Source organism: Panthera leo, chromosome A3 (genome assembly GCF_018350215.1).
Source record: "Panthera leo isolate Ple1 chromosome A3, P.leo_Ple1_pat1.1, whole genome shotgun sequence".
In the NCBI taxonomy this organism is placed as follows: domain Eukaryota; kingdom Metazoa; phylum Chordata; class Mammalia; order Carnivora; family Felidae; genus Panthera; species Panthera leo.
Genome location: NC_056681.1, coordinates 11090038 through 11110813, shown reverse-complemented (window position 1 = coordinate 11110813; position 20776 = coordinate 11090038). Strand labels below are relative to the sequence as shown.

The following is a 20776-nucleotide window of genomic DNA, read 5'->3' as shown; positions in this document are numbered from 1 at the left end:
AGGCTGCCCTCCGTCCCCAGCTGCGTGGGCCTCTCTGTCGCCTCAGTTTACTGGTGGCTGAGAAGGCAGGTGAGGAAGGTGGGGGGGGAGAGGAAGTGTGCACAAGCGAGCCAATGAGAGAGAGAGAGAACAAACTGGAATGACAGTCCTCTGTGTGACCCTGTCCCCAGAGTGCCATCTCTCCTTTTGGCCGAGTCCCTTTCGTTAGAAGTGAATCGCCAGGGCCAGTTCACGGTCCCGGGGGGTGGGGGGTGGGTCACGCAGCGGCTGTGCAGGAGGCAGCGGTCACTGGGGAGTGTGTCAGGAGCCGCCTGTACGAACCCTGCCAAACACCCTGCCGGACGGTCTGTCCTCACCGCCTGCCAAGGAAGCCGGAGCCATTGTCACTGCTTTGCCGTCCAGATAAGCAAAGGAGGGCTCAGAGAGGTGCAGTGACTCGCCCGAGGTCACACAGCTCAGACTCCAGCCTGAGTCCAGCCTCTAGGGTGCCCGCTGGTGTTCCCCGACTTCTCTCACACTCCAGCTCCAGCCTGGCCTCGGAGCTTAGCTGAAGACGCAGATTCCCGGCTGACCCCAGGCAGACTAAACCAGACATGGAGGGGCCTGGGAATCCGCATCGGGCAGGTTGCCGTGGGGGATCCCGATGCTCCCTGGAGTCTGAGAGCAGCTCCCGCATCCTAAGGACATGATAACACGGAGATGACGTGTCTCTCTCTCTCTCTCACACAGTGACGGGTTAGGTGTGGTCTTTGGCTCTTGAGGACAAAAACAGAGGCAGAGGTGTCCGATTTCAGGGATCACGGGAGAGGTGTGGCTTCATTAAAGGTCATAGCCACGTTGGGAGCCCTTCCAAGCAGAAGAAATTGAAAATTAAATGAGATGGTGTGCGGGAAGTGCTTAGCGCGGTGTCTGCATATGGGAAGCACTTTGATACTTGGGAGCTGTGGTTTTCATTCACGTTATTGATGAATGTTAATGATCATTAACTTGTTGGTATTATTAATTTCAGGGCAGTGAAAATGTGACTTACCCGACTTGGGTTTGGAGAAGAGATTTCGGGTCTTTCCCTTTGCTCCAGTTGAGTGGTTTAGAAAACAGATCTTATTTTGGGACTGGTGTTGGCAGGTGTTCGCGGGGGAAACGGCAGTAAACGATACATGGGTCGGTCTGGGTCCCCACTCAGGACTCTGGGTTCTGGGTTGTCCCCGGGTCTGTCCTTGTGCAGGATGCCGCTCGACATCGTGGCCATCCGCGAGGTCCCTGCAGACCCTGGGCGACCCCGGAGGCAGGCCGGAGGCCGGGGTAACGGGGCAGAGGGCCTGACGAGCTGTTCTGTTTCTTGCAGATCAGGAGCGACACTTCACAGATCTTGGAGGAAAACATCCCACTCCTTAAGGCCAAAGTGACAGAAATGCGTGGCATCTATGCCAAAGTGGACCAGCTAGAGGTGTGTCTGAGATGATGAGCTTTCTTTGTGAGACCTGTGGGCCTGTTCTGGTTCCTTCCTCCTCTCTTCCAAAGTGCTGATTGGGCCTCCAGAGCGTCGGGTGTTAGACCCAGTACAGGGGGTTGGTGGCGAAAGAGGGCGTACTTACACGGTATTGTAAAAGCTGTGACAAATGTGAATTCATATAAAGTACCCCACTTAAAAGTCCAGGTATGGGGCGCCTGGGTGGCTCAGTTGGTTAAGTGTCCGACTTCAGCTCAGGTCATGATCTGACGGTTTGTGGGTTCAAGCCCTGCGTTGGGCTTTCGCTGCCCCTCCCCCACTCATTCTCTCTCTCTCTCTCTCTCTCTCTCTCTCTCTCTCTCTCTCTCTCAATAAATGAATAAACATTAAAAAAAATTTAAAAATCAGACTTTTTAAAAAAGGTTTTTTAATTTATTTTGAGAGAGAGATTGGGGGGGAGGGGTAGAGAAAGAGGGAGAGAGAGAGGATCCCAAGCACTGTCAGCACAGAGCCCCATATAGGGCTCGAACATACGAACCGTGAGATCGTGACCTGAGCCGAAGTTGGATGCTTAACCGACGGAGCCACCCAGGTGCCCCTAAAAATCTGGCTTTTAAGCTGCTTTTGGAAATTCAAAAGCTTTGATAGCACTTAGCTCACATTTCTTTAAATACTTTAATCTCCAGGTTGTATTTCTCAAGGTATAAATACATGAAGTACACACATCTTTTTTTTTTATGTTTATTTTTGAGAGAGAGAGAGAGAGACAGAGTGCAAGTGAGGGAGGGGCAGAGAGAGAGGGAGACCCAGAATCGGAAGCAGGCTCCAGGCTCCGAGCCGTCAGCACAGAGCCCGACGCGGGGCTCGAACTCACCAGCTGTGAGATCATGACCTGAGCCAAAGCCGGATGCTTAACAAACTGAGCCACCCAGGCGCCCCTGAAGTACACACATCTTCCGTGTATAGTTCAGTGAATTTTTACACACAAAACCCCCATGTGAGGACGACCCGAATTGAGAAGGAGAACGTTTCTAAGCCCCGGGCTGTAATTTTGTAGAGCCGGGTGGCACCTGCCCCTCAGACAAGGCCCGTGTTCTCCAGCATACCGCAATCCCCACCACGCCCTACTGCCTCACTGCTGACTTCCCTCACCTGCCTTGTTCCCGTGTGAGCACCAGGCTAAGCGCATCGTAGCTCATTTTTCTCCTCGCTGCACGGTACCCTCACTGTCCCATTTCCCAGAGGAAGAGCATAAACTCCAAGAGGTAAGCAGCGTTCCCAGGGTCACACAGCTCATTCCCTGAAGCTGGGACCTCAGCCTGCGTCCCCTGGAGCCCAAGCTCTTACCCGTACCGGGGCCCTCAGCTTGGGATCCTGGCTCCTTACACAGCGAAAGCCCGGGAGGCTTGAGGGAGCTTGCAATTAAATAGCGGTCACCTGGACGGAGGGGACGTGAGCCGCTCCGAACCACGGAGGAAGGGAGCACGGCAGTCACCACTAGAGCTGGCAGAGTTAACATTCTTGTCAGCAGAGAATGAGGCAGGAATATAATTAAAACTTTGCCCTTGGAATCGCTGATTCATTTGAATTTTATTCCACACGTTTGACCGAGGAAAGAAAGAAAATGGGAAGGTTTGGAGCCCTGGCCCAGCTCTCAAGCCCAGCGCTTCCCTTAACAGTCAACCCACTGAGACTTACTGAGGGCCTACTGTGTGCGCTGCGGGACTCTCACGGGGAGAAAGGCAGGTGCAGCCCGCGGCCGTGTTCCAGCAGGAGGGGCCCGGCCGCAAAGCGCTCCCACAGTGGTTCCCGGTGGCCACCATAACACATGCCCACAAACTTAGGGGCGTCAAGCGACATGGGTTTATATCTTAAGCTCCTGATGTTGCAAGTCCCAATGTGTCTTATAGGCTGAAAATTGAGGTGTTAGCGGGGCTGGTTCCTTCTGGAGGCTCTGGGGGGGCCTTTTCCACCTTCCAGAAGCTGCCCGCATTCCTTGGCTTGTGGCCTCTACTGCCTTCCAGTCTCTCTTACGCTCTGACCCTCCTGCTCCCCTCTGACAAGGACCCTGTAGTCCCCCGGGTCACCCGGCATCATCTCCCCGTCCTCAGTCCCATCTGCAGAGTCCTTCTTGCCCCTATAATATCTTCGCAGGTTCTGGGAATGAGGGTGTGCCCTCTCTGGGGGCCGTTTTCCTGCTGACCACAGTGGCCGAGGGAAGGAGGCAGGTGCTCTGGAGGAAGGTGCTGCCCGAGGAGTGGAAAGAGCCCCTGGAGGAAGAATGGAAGGGGTGATGTTAGGTGGAGGGGGGACGGGCAGGGGGGACAGCTCGGGCAGAGGCTCAGAGGCAGGACGGAGTTGAGCTCGGGGGCAGGAGGGACATGGGGACGCTGGGAGGATCCCGGGATGGCCTGATGATGGGAACGTGACCAGAGTGGGGCTGGAGAAATCGGGCAGCAGGAGCCCTGTTGTCAGGATTTTGGCCTCTTCATCCCAAGCGATGGGGAGCCACTGATGAGACAGGATAGTCCCCACGGCAGGGTGTTGGTGCTGTTGACGCTTCGGGCCTGACATTCTCTGTTGTGGGGCATCCTGTGACGTAGCAGCGTCCGGGTCTCCACCCACGAGATAGCGTTCCCCCTCAACCCTGGCTCTAGAGTCCTACTGCCTGGGTTCGGATCCTGATGCTGTCTCTTTCCTTGTGTGACCCCCCTGGCAAATTCCAAGCCTCTGCTCCCCTGTAAAATGGAGTGACAGTAGTGAGGTTCCTGAACCCAAATCTTTTTTTCTTTTCTTTCTTCTTTTTTTTTTTTTTTTTTTTTTAGCATTTTTAATTTATTTTTGGGAGGCAGAGAGACAGAGCATGAGCGGGACAGGAGCAGACAGAGAGGGAGACACAGAAGCCAAAGCAGGCTCCAAGCTCTGAGCTGTCAGTACAGAGCCCGACGTGGGGCTCGAACTCACAAGCAGTGAGATCATGACCTGAGCTGAAGTCTGCCGCTTAACTGACTGAGCCACCCAGCTGCCCCCTTGAACCCAAATCTTACCAGTATTTACTTGGCCAACATTACTTGAACGCTCGTTATGAGCTACCCTGAGATATGGGTATGAGCGTCCTGGTCCCCTGCTAGTGGCCTGTGGGGGTGCTGGGTGAGGACCTGGGCTGGATGAGATAGGTTGGCTGTGTCAGCACCTGCAAAGCAGGGGCCTGGCCAGACCTGTAAGAGAGACCCGCTTCCTGGGGGTCTCTTCACACGAAGGACTGAGAAATGAAGGAATAAGCCTGGTGGGGGGGTGGACAGCTTGTGCAGATGTCCCAAGGCTGCAAAGACCAAGGCCTTTCAGGCAGTTGTGGGTGGTGTAGATAGAGCTCAAAGTTAGGGGTGGGCACAGACTGACCGTGTTGGGCCGAGTCGTGGAGTTTGGACCCCGTGGTGAGAACGACAGGACTCTTCAAAAGTGATTGCAAATACTATACTATTATTCCCTCCCCAACCCCGAGAAAATCCAAAAAGACTTTTGAAGCGTTCCATTCACAACCCATGGAACACCGAACACGTGCTAAGAACTGAGTGTATTTACATGGTTGTGCAATCATCACCACTACCTGATTCCAGGAAGTTTTCATCGTTCCCCGAAGAAACTCTGTAACCACCAGCAGCCACGCCCCAGCCCCTGGCGGCCACACATCCACTTTCTGGCTCTATGGATCTGCCTCTTCTGGATGTTTCACACTAATGGTATTATACAACCTGTGGCTACAATGCCTGGCTTATTTCACTCACGATGATGTTTCGGGGGTTCATCCAGGCCGTAATATGTGTCTGATTTTCATTCCTTTTTTTGGCTGAATAATATTCTAGTGTGTGGATGGACACGCCACATTTCGTCTATCCTTCATCGGTTGATGGGTACTTGGGTCATTTCCCCTTTTTGGCTCTTATGAATAATGCTGTGAACACGCACGTCTGCGTTTTTGTGTGAATCTGTATTTTCATTCCTCTCGGGTGGAAACCTAGGAGTGGAAATGCTAGGTCATACCAGAACTCTTTTGGGGAACTGCCAGACGTGTTCCAAAGTGACGTGACTATGGCATTTTACGCTCGCACCAGCGATTACTACGAGTTTTAGATGGAAATGGCACACTCAGATGCCGGCAGGATCCGGGGCTGTACTGAGTGACCGGGTGCTACACGACCAACCCCAAGGCCCCCTCCCCCATTCCTTCCAACAGCTGCAGCTGAGAAGCACCCGTCCCCTTCAGTGGGCTAGGATCACCAGGCTGCCACAATCCCCACTCTGCCCTAGAGTCTCCCCAATGTTGAGGCTGAGTGGCATTTGCCTCGTATCAGCCTCCCCTGGGCTGTTGCTTTCCTTAGAGTAGAGGTATTTCTCTGTAACTGGGTCTCTGTTAAAAGGAGGAAACACTGAGCTAGTCCAGGGGGGTCTTGGACGAGAAGCCGGTGCGAAAATACATATTTCCCACTATGAAGTGTGTGCTTTAGGAGCTTATGAGAACCTGATGTGCATTGGACCGGGACAGGTAGATTCCAGAGCCATGTGGCCCCGGCCCCAGAACTGCCCCTTGGGTAGCTCTGTCACCCTCCAGAATCTGTTTCTTCCTCTGTAAGTTGGGAATATGTCTTCCCTCCTGGCAGTCATCGTGGGGCATTAGGCCAGCAGCTGGAACTAGGTCTCTGAGGTGCTCGGTGAAGCCCAGCACTGTTTTGCTGGCTGTTGCCACAGACAGGGGTGAGCGTATCCGGGACGGCTGCTCGCTGTCAGGGCCTCCCGGGGTGCCCAGGACCACCCTGCTCTCAGATCAGTGCCATTTGCCAGGAGGGGCTTGGGGACCACAGGGTGACCTCTCAGTGCAGCACTTGGGCCTTTCTTAGTTTTGGTAATAAAAACTAGCACACACAGGGCACCAGGGATTCGAAGTGCTTTCCTCGGGAGAAGGCGCTCCAGCCCACGGCCGCCCCGGAGGACAATCCCGTTATTCGTCCCACCCGACCGAGAAAGCAGGGGAGGCACAGAGAGGTGGGGTGATCTGCCCACGGTCACACAGCTAGGGAGCGGCAGAGTGGGGGTTGCAGAAGTCTGCTCCTGAGTGCTCCCCAGAGCCAAATGTTGGCACCTCTCTGCAGACAGTGCTCCGGTCTGAAGCGGGGACCTTTTGCCCGAAGCGACCATACACGTCAGTACTGACCAATATGTTTTAAAACAAAACAATGGGGCTTTCCTCTCTCCCCCCTCCCTCCCTCCCTCCTGCTAGTAAAAGTAGTATATTTTCACGTAGGGAAGATTACGTAGGGGGCGCCTGGGTGGCTCAGTCGGTTAAGCGTTCGACTTCAGCTCAGGTCATGATCTTGCAGTTCGTGGGTTCAAACCCCATGTCGGGCTCTGTGCTGACCAGCAAGCACCCTGGAGCCTGCTTCAGATTCTGTGTCTCCCTCCCTCTTTGCCCTTCCCCCACTCGTGCTCTGTCCCTCTCTCTCAAAAATAAATAGACATAAAAAATTTTTTTAATAAATAAAAAAAAAAGACTATGTACGAGTCCCCCCTATTCCCGAGACGCAGCCACCAGAGTGGTCACCATCCTGTCCCCCAGCCCCATCCGCTCTGGTGGCTGCATCTCTCCTGGTCTCCCCGAACCAGGTCTCTCCCGGGCTGCCCTTGGCTGGCATTTCTGACCTGCGAGCGTGCATTCCTCAGCTCCCCCCCAGACTGGAGGGAACAGGGGGTGCATACAGTTGGAATCGGCTGGCGGACAGGGACTGCGGGGCCGTCTTCCGTGTTTTACAAGTAGCTGTGCCGCCCAGGGAGGCCTCAGAGCCCAAGGGCTGGAGCCCTGGTCAGGGGAAGCCTCCTGGCCCCGTGGCCCCTTGTCTTCTGTCCCCCCCCACATCTGATGTGGCTTATTCGGCCTTTCAGCTGCCAGAACCCTGGGGCCACAGTGGAGCAACGATGTGGTGTCTTTTTGCTACGGATGTGCCCACTCGTGCGTGGATTCTCAGGCACCTGCCGTCCAGGGGAACCCCGTGCAGCCCACCAGGTTCCGGTCTTGGCCTTGTGAATAACACTGACTCAGCACCTTTTCCTTCGGAACCTACGTTCTGGAGGCAGTGGACGAGAAGTTCGGAGGGCGAGGAGGGCTAAGGAGACAGGGAAAGCAGGAGTCTCCACGGTGATGGGGGCTGCATTAGATTAGGCGGCCGGGGAAGTCCTCTCTCTGGAGGGGACTGTCAGTCCAGGCCCTGAAAGCTGGGCGACGTTCACCCCATCAAGAACAGAGAGCAGGGCCTGGCCTGGAGACAGCAGGTGGAAGGGTCCTGTGGTGAGTGGGGCCTGGCATTTCCAGGGAACCCGAAGGAGGGGAGGCCAGTGTGAGGAGGAGAGGGCAGGGCCGGATGGTGGGCACCCTGTAGGCAGTGGGGGGCCATGAACTTCCTTCCAGTGGAGGGAGGCTCCCTCCTAGTCTCCTTCCTCTTCCTGGCGAGAGAAGATCTCTGCTAGCCTACTGCGGGAGCGGGAGCGAGGGAGGCCCACAGAGGTGTGGCTCGTCTGACGTGGCTCTGGAGTCGCTTCCTTTGGTGGCCTTCGCCTTCTGTGCTCGCGACACGCGAACATGCCCGCGCACTCGAATACACGTGCGTATAAACACACAAGCTCACACGAGCACAGGCACACGAACACGCTTAAATACACGCACGCGTGAACATGCACACACGTGAGTGCGGGAACACCCGTGTGCTGGGTGAAGGGAAAGGTGAAGATACACCACAGGCTGCAGATGAGCAGGTTCGACGTGTCTGCGCCTGCACGGAATTTTTTTTTTTTTTAATTGGGAATTATTGCTAACATGGGTAAAAACTCAAGGCTTTTCATAAAATCTGCAGGTTTTTTTTTTTCCTTTCAAAATGATACCTGACGTTTATTGAGCTCAGTATGTGCTAAGTAAGCACTCACCTGCTTAGCAAGGTTGGTATTATTCGTATTCCATATAGTAATATCATCATTATTATCATTTACTAGATAAGGAAATTGAGGCTTGTAGAAAGTTGCATACAGCTTGTAAGGGGCAGAACTGGATTCTAATCCAGAGAGTCTGACCCAGGTTCTCTCTCTCTCTTTTTTTTTCTTTCTTTCTTTTTTTTTTTTTTTTTTTTTTGAAAGTGGGTATTTTGCATCAAAGGCCTGGAGCAGAGCAGCCTCTGTGGGCCTGGACCCTGCATTCCGGGTCACCCCAGTCTCCACGCAGCCCTCTTTACCTGCTTGTCACCTGTCTGCCCCTTAGCGAGCAGCCTCTGAGTTTGAGACTCTCTGATGTTCACTAACTATTAAAGTGAGTGTTTTGGCAATTTTTTTTTAATGTTTATTTATTTTTGAGAGAGAGAGCACAAGCTGGAGAGGGACAGAGAGAGAGAGAGACACAGAATCCCAAGCAGGCTCCAGGCTCCGAGCTGTCAGCACAGAACCCGACGTGGGGCTCAAACTCACAAGCTGTGAGATCTTGACCTGAGCTGAAGTTGGACGCTTAACCGACTGAGCCACTCGGGTGCCCCCATCTTGGCAATTTCTAAAAAAACCTGTTTTTAGGGGCACCTGGCGGTTCTAGTCAGTTAAGTGTCCAACTTTGGCTCAGGTTATGATCTCACAGCTCATGAGTTCCAGCCCCACATCGGGCTCTGTGCTGACAGCTCGGAGCCTGGAGCCTACTTGGGATTCTGTGCCTCCCTCTCTCTCTGCCCCTCTCGCCCTATGCTGTGTCTCTCTGTCTCTGTCTCTCTCTATCTGTCAAAAATAAACATTAAAAAAAAATTTTTTTAGGGGCGCCTGGGTGGCTCAGTCAGTTGGGCGTCCGACTTTGGCTCAGGTCATGATCTCGCGGTTCGTGGGTTCGAGCCCCGCGTTGAGCTCTATGCTGACAGCTCGGGGCCTGGAGCCTGCTTTGGATTCTGTGTCTCCCTCTCTCTCTGCCCCTCCCCCGCTCAAGCTCTGTCTCTCTCAAAAATAAATAAACATTAAAAATATCTTTAATAAATGTTTCTTAAGGAGCAGAACTGGATTCTAATCTAAACCCTGTTTTTAATTAAGAAGGCTTTGCAGTCTGACGGATGTGCACCCGAGTCCCTTCTCCTCCACCCACTGGCTGTGTGACTTTGGTTAGGTGACCTAACCTCTCTGAACCTCGGTTTCCCTCCTCTGCAAAATAGAGGCTAAAACCAGGGTCCCTATGGGGAGAAGGTGAGAGGTCACAAGTAGAGGCCCCGCGAGGCCCCCCGTGGGGCCGTTACTGTTATCATCAGGGTGTCTGAAGGTGCCCCCGCTGAGCAGGCCCTGCCTGGCGTCCTCAGGAGCCCACAGGGCAGCGGTGATGGAGGGCCGGGTGTCTACGCAAACCGTGCTCCAGCCCGTGGCCAGTGTGGCATCCCCGTCTGTCTCTTCTCTCCACTAGGCCTTCGTCAAGATGGTTGGGCACCACGTCTCCTTCCTGGAGGCCCACGTGCTTCAGGCCGAGCGGGACCACGGGGCCTTCTCGCAGGCTCTGCGGAGGTGGCTGGGCTCCTCGGGGCTGCCCTCCTTCAGGAATGTGAGTATCTCCCCGCCTCCCGCCTCCTCCCAGACCCCAGAGAGGGGAGAGGGGCTCAGGAAGTGGGAGTTCAAAGGGCATGTCTCACTCGCACAGACAGGAAACGGTGTCTGGCTGGCAGGCCCAGGTGGCTGGAGTGTCTCCGTCCGTCCCTGGGGCGCCTCTTCTCGCTCTGAGCTTGGAGCTTCAGTGCTGTGGCCACTTGCTTATTCACCCACCATTTATTTATTGAGCGCCTGCTGTTTGCTGAGCACTGTGGTCCATCTGGGGTTACCGAAGTGAGCAGGGACAGCCCCTTCCCTCCTGTCCTGTCCTTGCACACATAGGACGTGCTCAGGGTGACATTCAGAATTCAGGGTGGGTCCTTCTGGAGGCACGAGTCGGCCTCAAGTCGACCAGAGGGGCCGGGGACGGTGGAGGTCTGGGGACGGAGGGCCAGCCTGCATGTGGCCCTTTGTGACTTACAGAGGCCTCTCCTCTCCACATCTCTGCTTTCCCGGAATCCTCCCTACGACCCCAAAGGAGGGATCATTGTATCCCTTTTGCTGATGGAAAAACTGAGGCCAGACTGATCCTGCAGTGGAGACCTTCAGTGTTTAAAACACAGCCGTCTTCTCAACTTATCTGCTGGTCACCCGGTCCAGGGGACACGGGACAACGTCCGGAGACATTTTGGTTGTGACTAGATGTGAAGGGTGCTGTTGGCATCTGGTGATTAGGCACCAGGGATGCCGCTGAACACCCTACAGTGTGCAGGACAGCCCCGCTTCCCCCCCCACCCCCACCACGGCAGGAGATTCTCTAGTTTGAGAAACCCCACCTCTAGTTTGAGAACGCCCCGAGTTCGATAATTGCAGCGACGGTTTCTGCCGGGTCTGTTCGAAGTGCTTTGTGTGCTGGGTTATGTGGCATCTCATTCCCATGCCAGGCTTTGGAGGAGGGACCTTTATACCACCCCCAATCTACAGATGGGAAGGATGAGGCTCAGTGGGGTGAAGGGACTCGCCCAGGGCCACACGACCTGGTGTGACGAGGCTGGGGTGGACCCTGGTTGGCCCCTCTCTGAGGCCTCGCCCTTCACAGCTCAGCCAGCCACCCTGTCCTGCCCCCCCAGGGGTTTCTCACTGTTCCTTGGGTCTGCCCGGGAAGCCCCCCTCCCTCCCACGCCTCTGTCTGCTGCCTGCCTGCGTATTTCCACTGTGTTTACTGCGTGCCAGGCGCTGCACTGGGCATTTCGTACACGCTGATTCATTTACCTTTCCCAAACGTCGTGTGCGCCCTGGGCATCAGCGTTATTCCGATTTGATAGGGAGGGGGATGGAGACTTGGTAGGTTTCAGGGGTTGCGGTCTTATCGCCCACGGACAGAATGGAGCAGGTGAACTCGTTCTATTTGGCCAGGCAGTGTTATTTGAACAGTGTGCCTTGGGGTGCCTGGCTGGGCTTCGCTGTCTAGTCCCTGCCAGGACCCCACTGCTCCGTCTTCTTTTACACCTGCCCGAGGCATGTGCTTCCACGTGAGTGCCTTGCCCAAGGCCAGTAACAGCTAGACAATGGCCTCACCTGTCTCATGGTCTAGGAACTCCTGTTGATCCTTCAGAGGCTAAGTTAATGCCACCTCTTCTCAGAAGCCCTCCAGGGTTGCCCCATCTCCAGAGAAATGCTATCTTTCTGCTTTCCAACAATGATGAAGTCAGGAGCTCTTTGTTTTTTGTTTTTGTTTTTGTTTTTTTTGTCCTCTCCCTTGAGATATGATGACCGTTCCCGGGTAAACAGGAACCCCCAGTCGCCCCCAGGAACCTCCAGAGCACCCAGTGCTCTGCCCACTGAGGGCTTAGAAGCACATCGGGGGAGGAAGATCAGAGGACCGTGGCTGCCCCTGGCCCCCAGCAAGTATCCTAACAGTGGGACCTGTCGGGCCCTTGGTCTTTGCACTTTGCAGTCTTTCTCTGTGCTCTGCAGTTGTCCCCGTGTGGTCGGCACTAGCGTCCCCATTTAGAGGCAGAGACCGGGTCTCAGAGATGGTGAGTCGTGCGTCTGAGTTCAGTGCTGGGGTTGGAGCTCAGGCCTGCAGGCCCCTGAAACTGGGGTTCCCCTGCCCCCTCCCGCAGCAGGATCCCACCTGGGTGTGGCTGGGCATGCCGGAACCTGCACCCTCTCATCTCTACCAGACTCGGGGGGGCCCCAGGCCTGCCTGTGGTGACCTGTTCCAGGAAGTGCATCCCAGCCAGCCGTGGTGAGTCATTCAGCAAGCCAGCATATCAATCTTGGCCCCAGGAGGGCTTTGTCTGGGGCAGGTGGTGCAGGCGAGGGTGTGCACACGTGTGCGTACGTGCACCTGCACCCAGGGTATGAGCTGGAGGAGTCCTTCTAGAACAATGGTCGTTGCAACTCACGCTGGAGCCCTGACTCGGCGGGCACCAGACATCCCGCCCTGTGACGTGGTCGGGTCATCGTCCCTATTTTGCAGATGAGGAAACCGAGGCACCAAAGAGTCGAATTGCTTGTTCACCCGGAAGGTGGTGAAGCTGGGATTCAGATCTGTGAGGCCTGGGCCCATTGGGTCGCCACTTGGCCCCGCGCCCTTTCTGTGCCCCGCTCTGCCGCTGGAACCTCCATCTGGGGGGTGGGGGTTCTCCCAGAGCGTCAGGATGGGTTCCCCCAAAGCCACTCAGCTGGGCTTAAGCCCGTTCCCCTCAGTGTCTGCCTCAGGTGCACACTTCCCTCAGTGAGCCTACAAGAGGCCTCCCTCCTCCCCAGCCCCCGCCAGCCCCCAATTCCACCTCCCGCCCTCACCCGCCCGCCTCACGGCTCTGAGGGTCCCCGAGGGCCCCGTGGAGTGAAGAGTGGGGCAGAGGTATTTGGGTCTCACTTGGCCCCGTGGAAATGCTGACAAGGGGTCCTTTCCCTGTGGGGTGAGCCTCCTACCCCTCCCCTGAAAGCCCAGCACCCATCACTGCCCCCCAAGACCCTTCCGGAGTCAAGGAGGGATGGCGGCCCCCCCCACGGGGCCCAGGAGGGAGGGCCCTCCGCTTTCAGCCTGGAGCTGGGCAGGGGCCTTTGGGGGTGTGTTTCCCACCCTTCCTGCCATTCCATTAGCTGGAGTGGGATTCCTGGGGAGGGCAGGGGGGCACGGAGAGAAAACGGGTCCTTGTTTTTATTAACTTGGCCAGCCCCACCCGCCCTCCGTCCTGCCCTCCTCCCTCTCTCTCCTTCCTCGGTTTGCGTGTGTGGGGGGAGGCCCGACGAGGGTGCAGGGCAGCCGGGCTGGGGTCTCCCAGCGCGCCGGGAGCAGGGCCAGGAAACAGTCCCCCCACCCCTGTGCCCAGCACCAGGGGCCTAGGCCTGCCCCCTGCCCGTGTGACTTGTTGCTGGCCCGGCCGGGCCTGGCTGAGGGCGCCCGGGCGTGCCAGCCTGCGGGTACCACCTCCATCACGAGCCCCTGAACCCCGGGCCTTTTACCTCTGACCCAAGCTGCCGGGGCGGGGGGGGCAGGCAGTCCGTCCACAGACTGAGGGGAGGGCTGACTGGTGCCCCGGGCCTTCCGTGCCCCGGTACAAAAACGTACACGGTCCGTGCTCCGATTTTAATGCTAATGCACGTGTTTCTCTGGTCCACGGTCCTTCTCTTCATCCTGCGCTACGTGAACGTTTTCCATTAGACCTTTACGTGGATTCTTACAGCGTTCCAAGATTCTGCCTTGTGGATTTGAAGCGAGCATCGCGCCTCTCTTCCCCTGTAGCTAAGCCCCATCTCTGGCATCTTTTGGCCACGGGTCCGTGGGCGAGTCGCTGTAAGCCCCGGGCCGCTCAGCTGCTGGTTCGCGGACACGGGCGTGATCACAAAAGCTCTGCTCGCTGGGAAGCTGGTTTGGGTTTGATGCGAAGGGACGAGGGCCTCCACCGAAGCAGTGAGAATGGAAAGGACGAGGAAGACTGTCCGAAGGAGGGTTCTGTGGGCATCGGCGGATCTGCAAAGCCAGCGCTGCCTATAAATAATGGAGCGATTCAGGACAGACCGCCTCCTCATCCAGGGGGGCGCAGGTATCGTGGGGATGGTGACACAGAGCCGGCCCTGCAGCGGCGTGCACCATTCTCCACCTCCCCACGCCGCGCAAGGCCGGAGTGCTGCTTTTAGCCCCATTGTACAGGCGAGCAAACTAAGGCACAGAGAGGCTAAGTAACTTACCCAAGGTTACACAGCTGGGCATCAGGATACGAGCCCACTTTCTTAACTCTGTCCCCTCTTGCCTTCAGAGAACACTGTGATCTCTTCCCCCAGCATGCTTGTGTCTAGGGGGAAGAGATCACAGTGACCAAATCCTAAGAAAATTCAGTATATAGTTGCCTCGAAAGAGGACCCCGGCTTGCTCTGAGGGAGTCAAGGATGGCCTCTGAGGAAGGGCCATGTAGGCTGGGGCCTGGATGGGGAGTAAGTCAGTCTGAAGACAGGAGAAAGGGTGCTCCTGGCAGAAGGCACCGTGGGCCCAAAGGCCTCGGAAGGGGCCACACGCAGTGCCGAGCAGCGGTCAGAAGTGCGGTGTGGGTCGGCTGAATGGACAAAGCGGGGAGTTGGGGGACATGAGGTCAGGGCCAGATTAGACAGGGTCTCAGGCCACACAGAGGAGTTTAACATTATTCTGAGGGCAATGGGGAGCCATGGAAGGCTTCACAGCAGGGGAGTGTCACGGTAAGCCTGCTTCACTCGGAGAACTGCCAGGGCTCCTCCTCTGCCCTGAGCGAGGGCTGGCATCCAGGGTCAGCACTGTCTTGTTGAGACCTGGATGTGAGAATTGAGTGGGGCGAAGGGTGCCCTCCAAGCTCTCGGCTTCAGTTGGTAGGGGGAGCGTCCTCAGCCTAGAAACGTCACGTGTGGTGCCCTGAGCGCCCCGATCTTTGCCTCCCCCACAATCAGAAGAGAGAACAGAGGCTCCAGGTGGGGGACCCAGGCCTCCTGGATGAGTGTCTGGGTTCCAGAGACCCCGCCCGAGGACGTGGCTGTCAGCCCAGGTCGGCACCCAGGGCCCTTCACATCCGGAGATCTTTCTCGGCGTGTGTGGAAATGGAAGCGTGAGGTGGAACTGGAGCCAGGGGGGGCTCGGGCCTCCGAAGGGCAAGGGAGACCATGTCGGGTGTCGCTGTTGTCCCCTTGGCCCAGGCCCGGTCGCACGGGGCCCAGTGGCCACCCCTGGTGTTCTGCTGACCGCACCGGGCCTCGCTCTTCTGCGCCTGTGCCCGGAGGCACAGAACCGCCTCACTCATTTGTTTGTTTGGTTTTCTGCCGAGCCGAAACATCTTGCTCACGAGGCGTCATTCTGATTAAGTTTCCGATGGATAAGAGTGCGATGCTTTCCAAGGAAATCTCTTGGGCTAATGGCAGAACCGCTTGGGGCCTGACGCCCACACAGAGCCGGGCTGCCCGGTTAGATTGCGGCCTGGCCCGGCCTAGCCTGCCCGGCCCACCTCTTCACCCGACAGATGCCCGCCGGGCAAGCCAGTAGTGTAAAGGAGCGTGTCTGCCGGGTGTGGGCCAGTAAGGAAGGGTGGGAAGGGAGGCACATGGCAGAGCCCGGGCCTCCTCTAAAGCAGGAGAGAACGTCCGCAGCTCCCTGCACGGGAACGAAGTGGTGGCCGACCGTGGCCAGATGTTCCTATTTCAGAGAAAGGTGGCCGTCGAGAGTCTTACATGAACCTTCTGACGTCAAAAAGTCAGTAAGTCATTCTTGTAAGTGTTGAGCGCTGGGGGGAAACGTGCCGCAGCTGTTGAGTTGTGCCCTGCATGCTCCCAGCTCTGGGTTTTAGGCTGATGGCCTGTACCCCACAGACGTCACCTCTCCAGGGGCTTCTGGCAGCAGGGAAGAGCGAGGAGGCATCCTCTTTGCCTCTTTGCACCAGCCCCTGCAGGGACCCTTCAGCCTTTTCGTAGTGGCGTGTCCGCTCTCGTTCCAACGATCACGGTTCTATTGAGCACGTATACGAAGGGCTTTCTGTGCCTTGTCGCGGCTTCCCCATAACAAGCCTGGAGGTGGCTGTTGTTATTCTGGTTCGTGGGGAAGGGACTGGAGGTTCAGAGGGGTCTATTTACTTGCCCAGGGTCACGGAGCGTAAGTGGTAAAGCAAGGATCTAATCCAGCTTTGACCTTGTTCAGCGCGTCTCTCCCCTTGCTCTGTGCTCCTGCTAAGGGCGCAGACCTCAGCCTCAATGGTCATGGTTGCACACTGAAGGTCCTTAGGTCAAATGTGCCCTACCCACGGAGGGTCTTCGCCCCACTTGGGGTGTGCGTGTCTGTGTGCGTGTGTATTCAGTTGGAATTAGTTGCCAGCCTTTTTTTTTTTTTTTAAGTGTATTTATTTATGTTTTTGAGAGCGATAGAGAGCGAGTGGGGGAGGTACAGAGAGGGAGACAGAATCTGAAGCAGGATCTGCACTGGCAGCACGGAGCCCGGAGTAGGGTTCGAACTCATGAACCTCGAAATCATGACCTGAGCTGAAACCAAGAGTCAGACGCTTAACCGACGGAGCCCCCCAGGCGCCCTGCAGTTGCCAGCATTTAAAAAACTAATTTCACATAAGGATCTGTACTTTTTTTCTCTTGAGAAAGCAGAGGTCTGGGCTCCTGGGAAGCGTTCCTGCCACACGACCGTCGTCGGCCGGAGTTGCCCACACTCAGCACCTGCCTCTGGGCGTTTGGTCTTCCAACCCAGGTGGAGCACATAGTAGGTGTTCAGTAAATATGAATCAGTGGGTGCTCGTAAGGCTTCCGTGGCCCTGACGGCCTCCCCAGATTTCTCTGGAGGCCGTCTCCAGGCAGCGGAGAGCCCTCGGAAGAGTGTCCTGTCCTGCCCCTCTCCCCTGCAGCTCCCCTGCAGCTTGGGGCCGCCTCTGGGACTTTCAAGAAGGTAATGGAGATTGTGGGCGGAGCAGCCCTGCCCAGGCTGGCCTGTAGGAGTCAGCAGTGCCAGGCTCGGTGTCTCCTCCCCTCCCCGCTCACCCTATGCACCACCCCCCAGCTCCCTCCCCACCCAGGCCTGTAGAGGGAGGGAGGCTCTGCCTGGCTGGGGCACCTCCCCCTCCCTCTGCCCAATCCCCCTGGAGGGGTGACTCCCGGAAGGAGGCAAGGCTTGGCTGGGGCTTTATCTGGCGGTGGAGGCCGAGCCAGGCACCAACACAAAGGAGGCAGAGGAGATTCCAAGGCTCCTTCTCCGGGGCCCCGAACTGGCTTCTTCTTCTCCTTCTGCCCTTCATCCCTTTCGGTAGAAACACAACATGAGCAGTTGGCAAATATTAACGCAACAGTGGAGGGCTGAGTGGCGCTTGGTCCCCAGCCCCCCTGCTCACCCCCCCCCCCCACCACACCAAACTGGCCCTGTGAGTTACACACTGGCCTGTGTGCTGGGGAGGGACAGAGGGCTCTGAGCAGGCTGGTTTTCGAACCCGTTTTTTTTTTTGTTTTTTTTTTAAGCATTGCATTCTTGTTGAGATTTTGAAGTTGACCAAGAAAGTTCCTTTCAACAAGAAGGGGCTTCTGTTTCGGGGGGACTGTTTGCTGAAGCCTATGTGGGAGCATTCCAACTTCTCCGTGGTCGGTGGGACACAGTCCCCCCTCCCCAGCAACACAGCCACCAACTTTGGCATCCACTCCCCGCATCCCTGTGACCGCAGCATCCCTGTGACCGCAGCGTCCCCATCGTCCCCATCGGCTGGTGGATGCTGTGCCCTTTGCATATGCTGGTCCCCTGCCTAGAATACCCTTCCTGTACCCTGCCTGATAATGTTTATTCATTGCTCAAGGCCATGTTGAATGTTACCACCTCTGGGAAGCTGCCTGAATGCCCCCAGGCAACGTTCCTCTGAACTTCCCTTGTCTGTTCTCCTGTTGGCACAGCACCTTGGGGTGCTGTGTTTTTTCGTGTTGTTTCCCCGAGACTGAGAGTTTCTCTTCCCCAAGACTGAGAGTTTCTCAGGGCTGGGGGACTGTCTTGTCTTTGACTTAGTAGCAGCCCGAGCCCTCTGGGCTCTTCATTGGACCAGCAAAAGCTAGCACTTTACCTGCCCTGGCTGGGCTCACCTGTTCATACGTACTGTTACCGTTTCCCCTTGACAGATGAGGAAACTGAGGCTTAAGAAAGCTAGAATGTCTCGACTTAGCCAGGGGTTGGTTCATTTGAATTCGACCCCATGTTCTTCGTGCTCCAAGGGTCAAAATCCAAACACTGGAATCAGGTTGCCCCAAGTGAGGCTCTGGGGCCGGGCAGAGACGGCCAACTGAGGAGGCAGGCGCCCTCAACTCCAGCCAGGAACAGAGGCTCAGAGTGGCCTGACCTTGGTCTTTTTTTAAAAAGAGAGGTTGGGAGTAAAGACTTATGTGAAATCAATTGATTTTGGAAATAAATCTGAGACTCCAAAGAAATCTCGGGGGACCTATTGGCCCACAGGCCTCCACAAGCCTGGCCAGGGGTGGGGTCCGAGCCTGTTTACTGAAGGAGTCGGACTGTCCCCCTCCAGGTAACCCTTCATAGATTCTGCCTTCCCAGTTCCCATCCCCCCGCCCCCCCAGAGTGTAGACCAAACTCCCGTGGTTCTTGGAGGGGGTAGTTGAGAGCATGGGTTCAGATCAGGGTTTCACAACCTTAGCACTACTGACACGTGGGGCCAGATCGTTCTTTGCAGCCGGACGGTCCTGTGCATCATACGATGGTATCTGGTCCCTGGTCTCTGCCCACCAGATGCCTCCAGTCAGGACCATCATTAAAGTCCAGAAATTACAAAAGTCCCTGGATGCAAAATTGCCCTGGGTTAGGAACCACTGGCCCAGATGAACGACCGTCCTCAGAACCGATGATCGTGTGTGGGACACATCATTGCCTTTGCCTTTGCGTGTCTCCTATAAATACGGACAATTCCCAAACGTTTAAAAACACATGAAAACATGGGTTCTAGAGCCCAAGAGCCCCGGGTTTGTGCCTTGATGGAGTCGCTTACTAGCCCCGTGGCCTTGGAACGGGGTCTCAACTTTCCCGTCTGTGAAGTGGGGTAGCGGTGCTCGAACCCCGTGGAATCAGCGTGCGGGATTCCCTCCGCCCTTGGCAAACTCGTGTCAGGCACCGACTGTGACGTGAGCACTGACTTCTATCACTGGAGGAGGAGCCGGGTTTCCTGAGGACTTTCTGCACGGCGGGACCCGTGCTGGGTGCCCTGGACTGAACTCGGTACTCGTTTCCTCAGTTCCTGCTTGCCGTGGGCAGGCGGGCTGCCATCACTGGCCCGTGTTGGAGAAGGGCCGCTGGGGCGGGGAGAGGTGAGGTCGCTTGCCCGTGGTCAGGGAAGAGAGCAGCCCGGGGGGCCGCAGCTGTCTGGAGCGCGTTCGGGGCGGCCTGCTGCCCCCGGAGATCGGGATTCGTGGGCGGCACTCGGCAGCTGCTCTGAGCGTGCGCTGTGGGGATCCGTTTTGTAGAAACTTCCCTTGGAGCGGCCGAGGGTCCCGCCCGCACCCCCACGAGCTTGTGCGGAGCCGCTGCCCGTCCCACCAGCGGGAGTTGAATGGGGCAGCTCGCTCTGCCCCGGGGCCCCTGTCCCACCTGGGCCAGCCTCCCCCTGCTCGTGCCAGGACCACCCCCGGCCTGGCCGAGGTGGCGGCTCGGAGCGGGACTCCCGGGCACAGGTCTTGCCCGAGGACACGTCCCAGGTGAGGCTGGGCCATCGGGGGACACAGGCACCGGGGGCATCTGGGGTCCCCCCTCTGAGTCCCCACCCCTTTCAACACACTGGGGGCCGTACTGGCTGCCACGTGGAGATGTCAGCCCGTCAGGCTCTGTGTCCATCTGGACCCCCCTCTCCGAATTGTTCGTCTCTCTGCTTGCCTCTCTCCATGCGTCTCTGTGCCTCTGTCTCCTGCGTCTCTCCTTGGCTCGCACACAAGGCACAACGCCTCACCATGCCCCCTGCCCCCATTCCCTGTCACCTCTTCCCCCACCCAGGGGTCTCCCCAGGACCCCACCCTCCTCAGATGGAGAGAGGTGCGGAGCGGAGGGACCACGAGGTCTGAATCTGCTTCTGCGTCCGCTGGCTGGGCTGCACCGCGGACGTCCCCTGCCGTTCTTGGGGACATAGGCACACCCAGGGGGAGTCCTGCAGTGGTGCAGGGGGAGCCGTCGGTAATAACAGCTGTGAACTGAGCCCCACAGTCTCCCCAGAAAGTAGAGCTCCCAGGCAGGTGCTCTTAGCAGGTGGATCTGAGGAGGGCTGCGTGCCTCCGGCTCCGGCACGTGACCGGAAAGGAGAGAGAGGTCAGGGGAGTGGCGTGGCCGTGGCCGAGGCCCGGCTGGCAGAGGGCGGGCAGGTTCTGAGGGACGTGACGCGTGCAGGGCAGCCCTTCGTTAGCACAGGCACCTGTGTGACGCCCGCAGCCGGGGTTGGGGCTTCTGGAGGAAGCGTGACCCCTTTGATGCCTAAGGAGCCCGGGAGGCTCTTGAACTTGGCTCTGTTCACGGCCCGCTTTCTTCGAGGGAGAATAAAGCACGTCCCATTAAGCAGTAAATTCATCCAGGTGCCTGTTCTGGCTGATGCCATTGCACCTAGTGATGCGGCCAGACCTAAAGTCAAGGCCAAAGTTCCCGTTACTTGGAGAGTCCTAATAATTAACCGGGAGCCTCAGGCAGAGGGGTAATTCCGGCCTTCGAACGCGATGAGGAGCCGGAGCAGGGAGGGAGCTCGTTCCAGGCCGGACATCGTTGAG

General features: G+C 56.9%; 1 protein-coding gene across 3 annotated transcripts in view; it reads left to right on the top strand.

Moving 5' to 3' along the window:
• The window catches only part of BCAS4 (breast carcinoma amplified sequence 4), a 60565-nt gene that overhangs the window by 23626 nt on the left and 16163 nt on the right, over positions 1 to 20776 (top strand). Inside the window, exons 3-5 of one of the 3 annotated variants that reach the window (XM_042930675.1) lie at positions 1346 to 1447; positions 9909 to 10043; positions 12157 to 12278. In XM_042930675.1, the coding sequence (XP_042786609.1) occupies positions 1346 to 1447; positions 9909 to 10043; positions 12157 to 12278 (359 nt within the window). Of the gene's footprint in view, positions 1 to 1345; positions 1448 to 9908; positions 10044 to 12153; positions 12279 to 20776 lie in introns of all 3 variants that reach the window. The other 2 variants (XM_042930674.1, XM_042930673.1) reach the window with 2 other exon arrangements.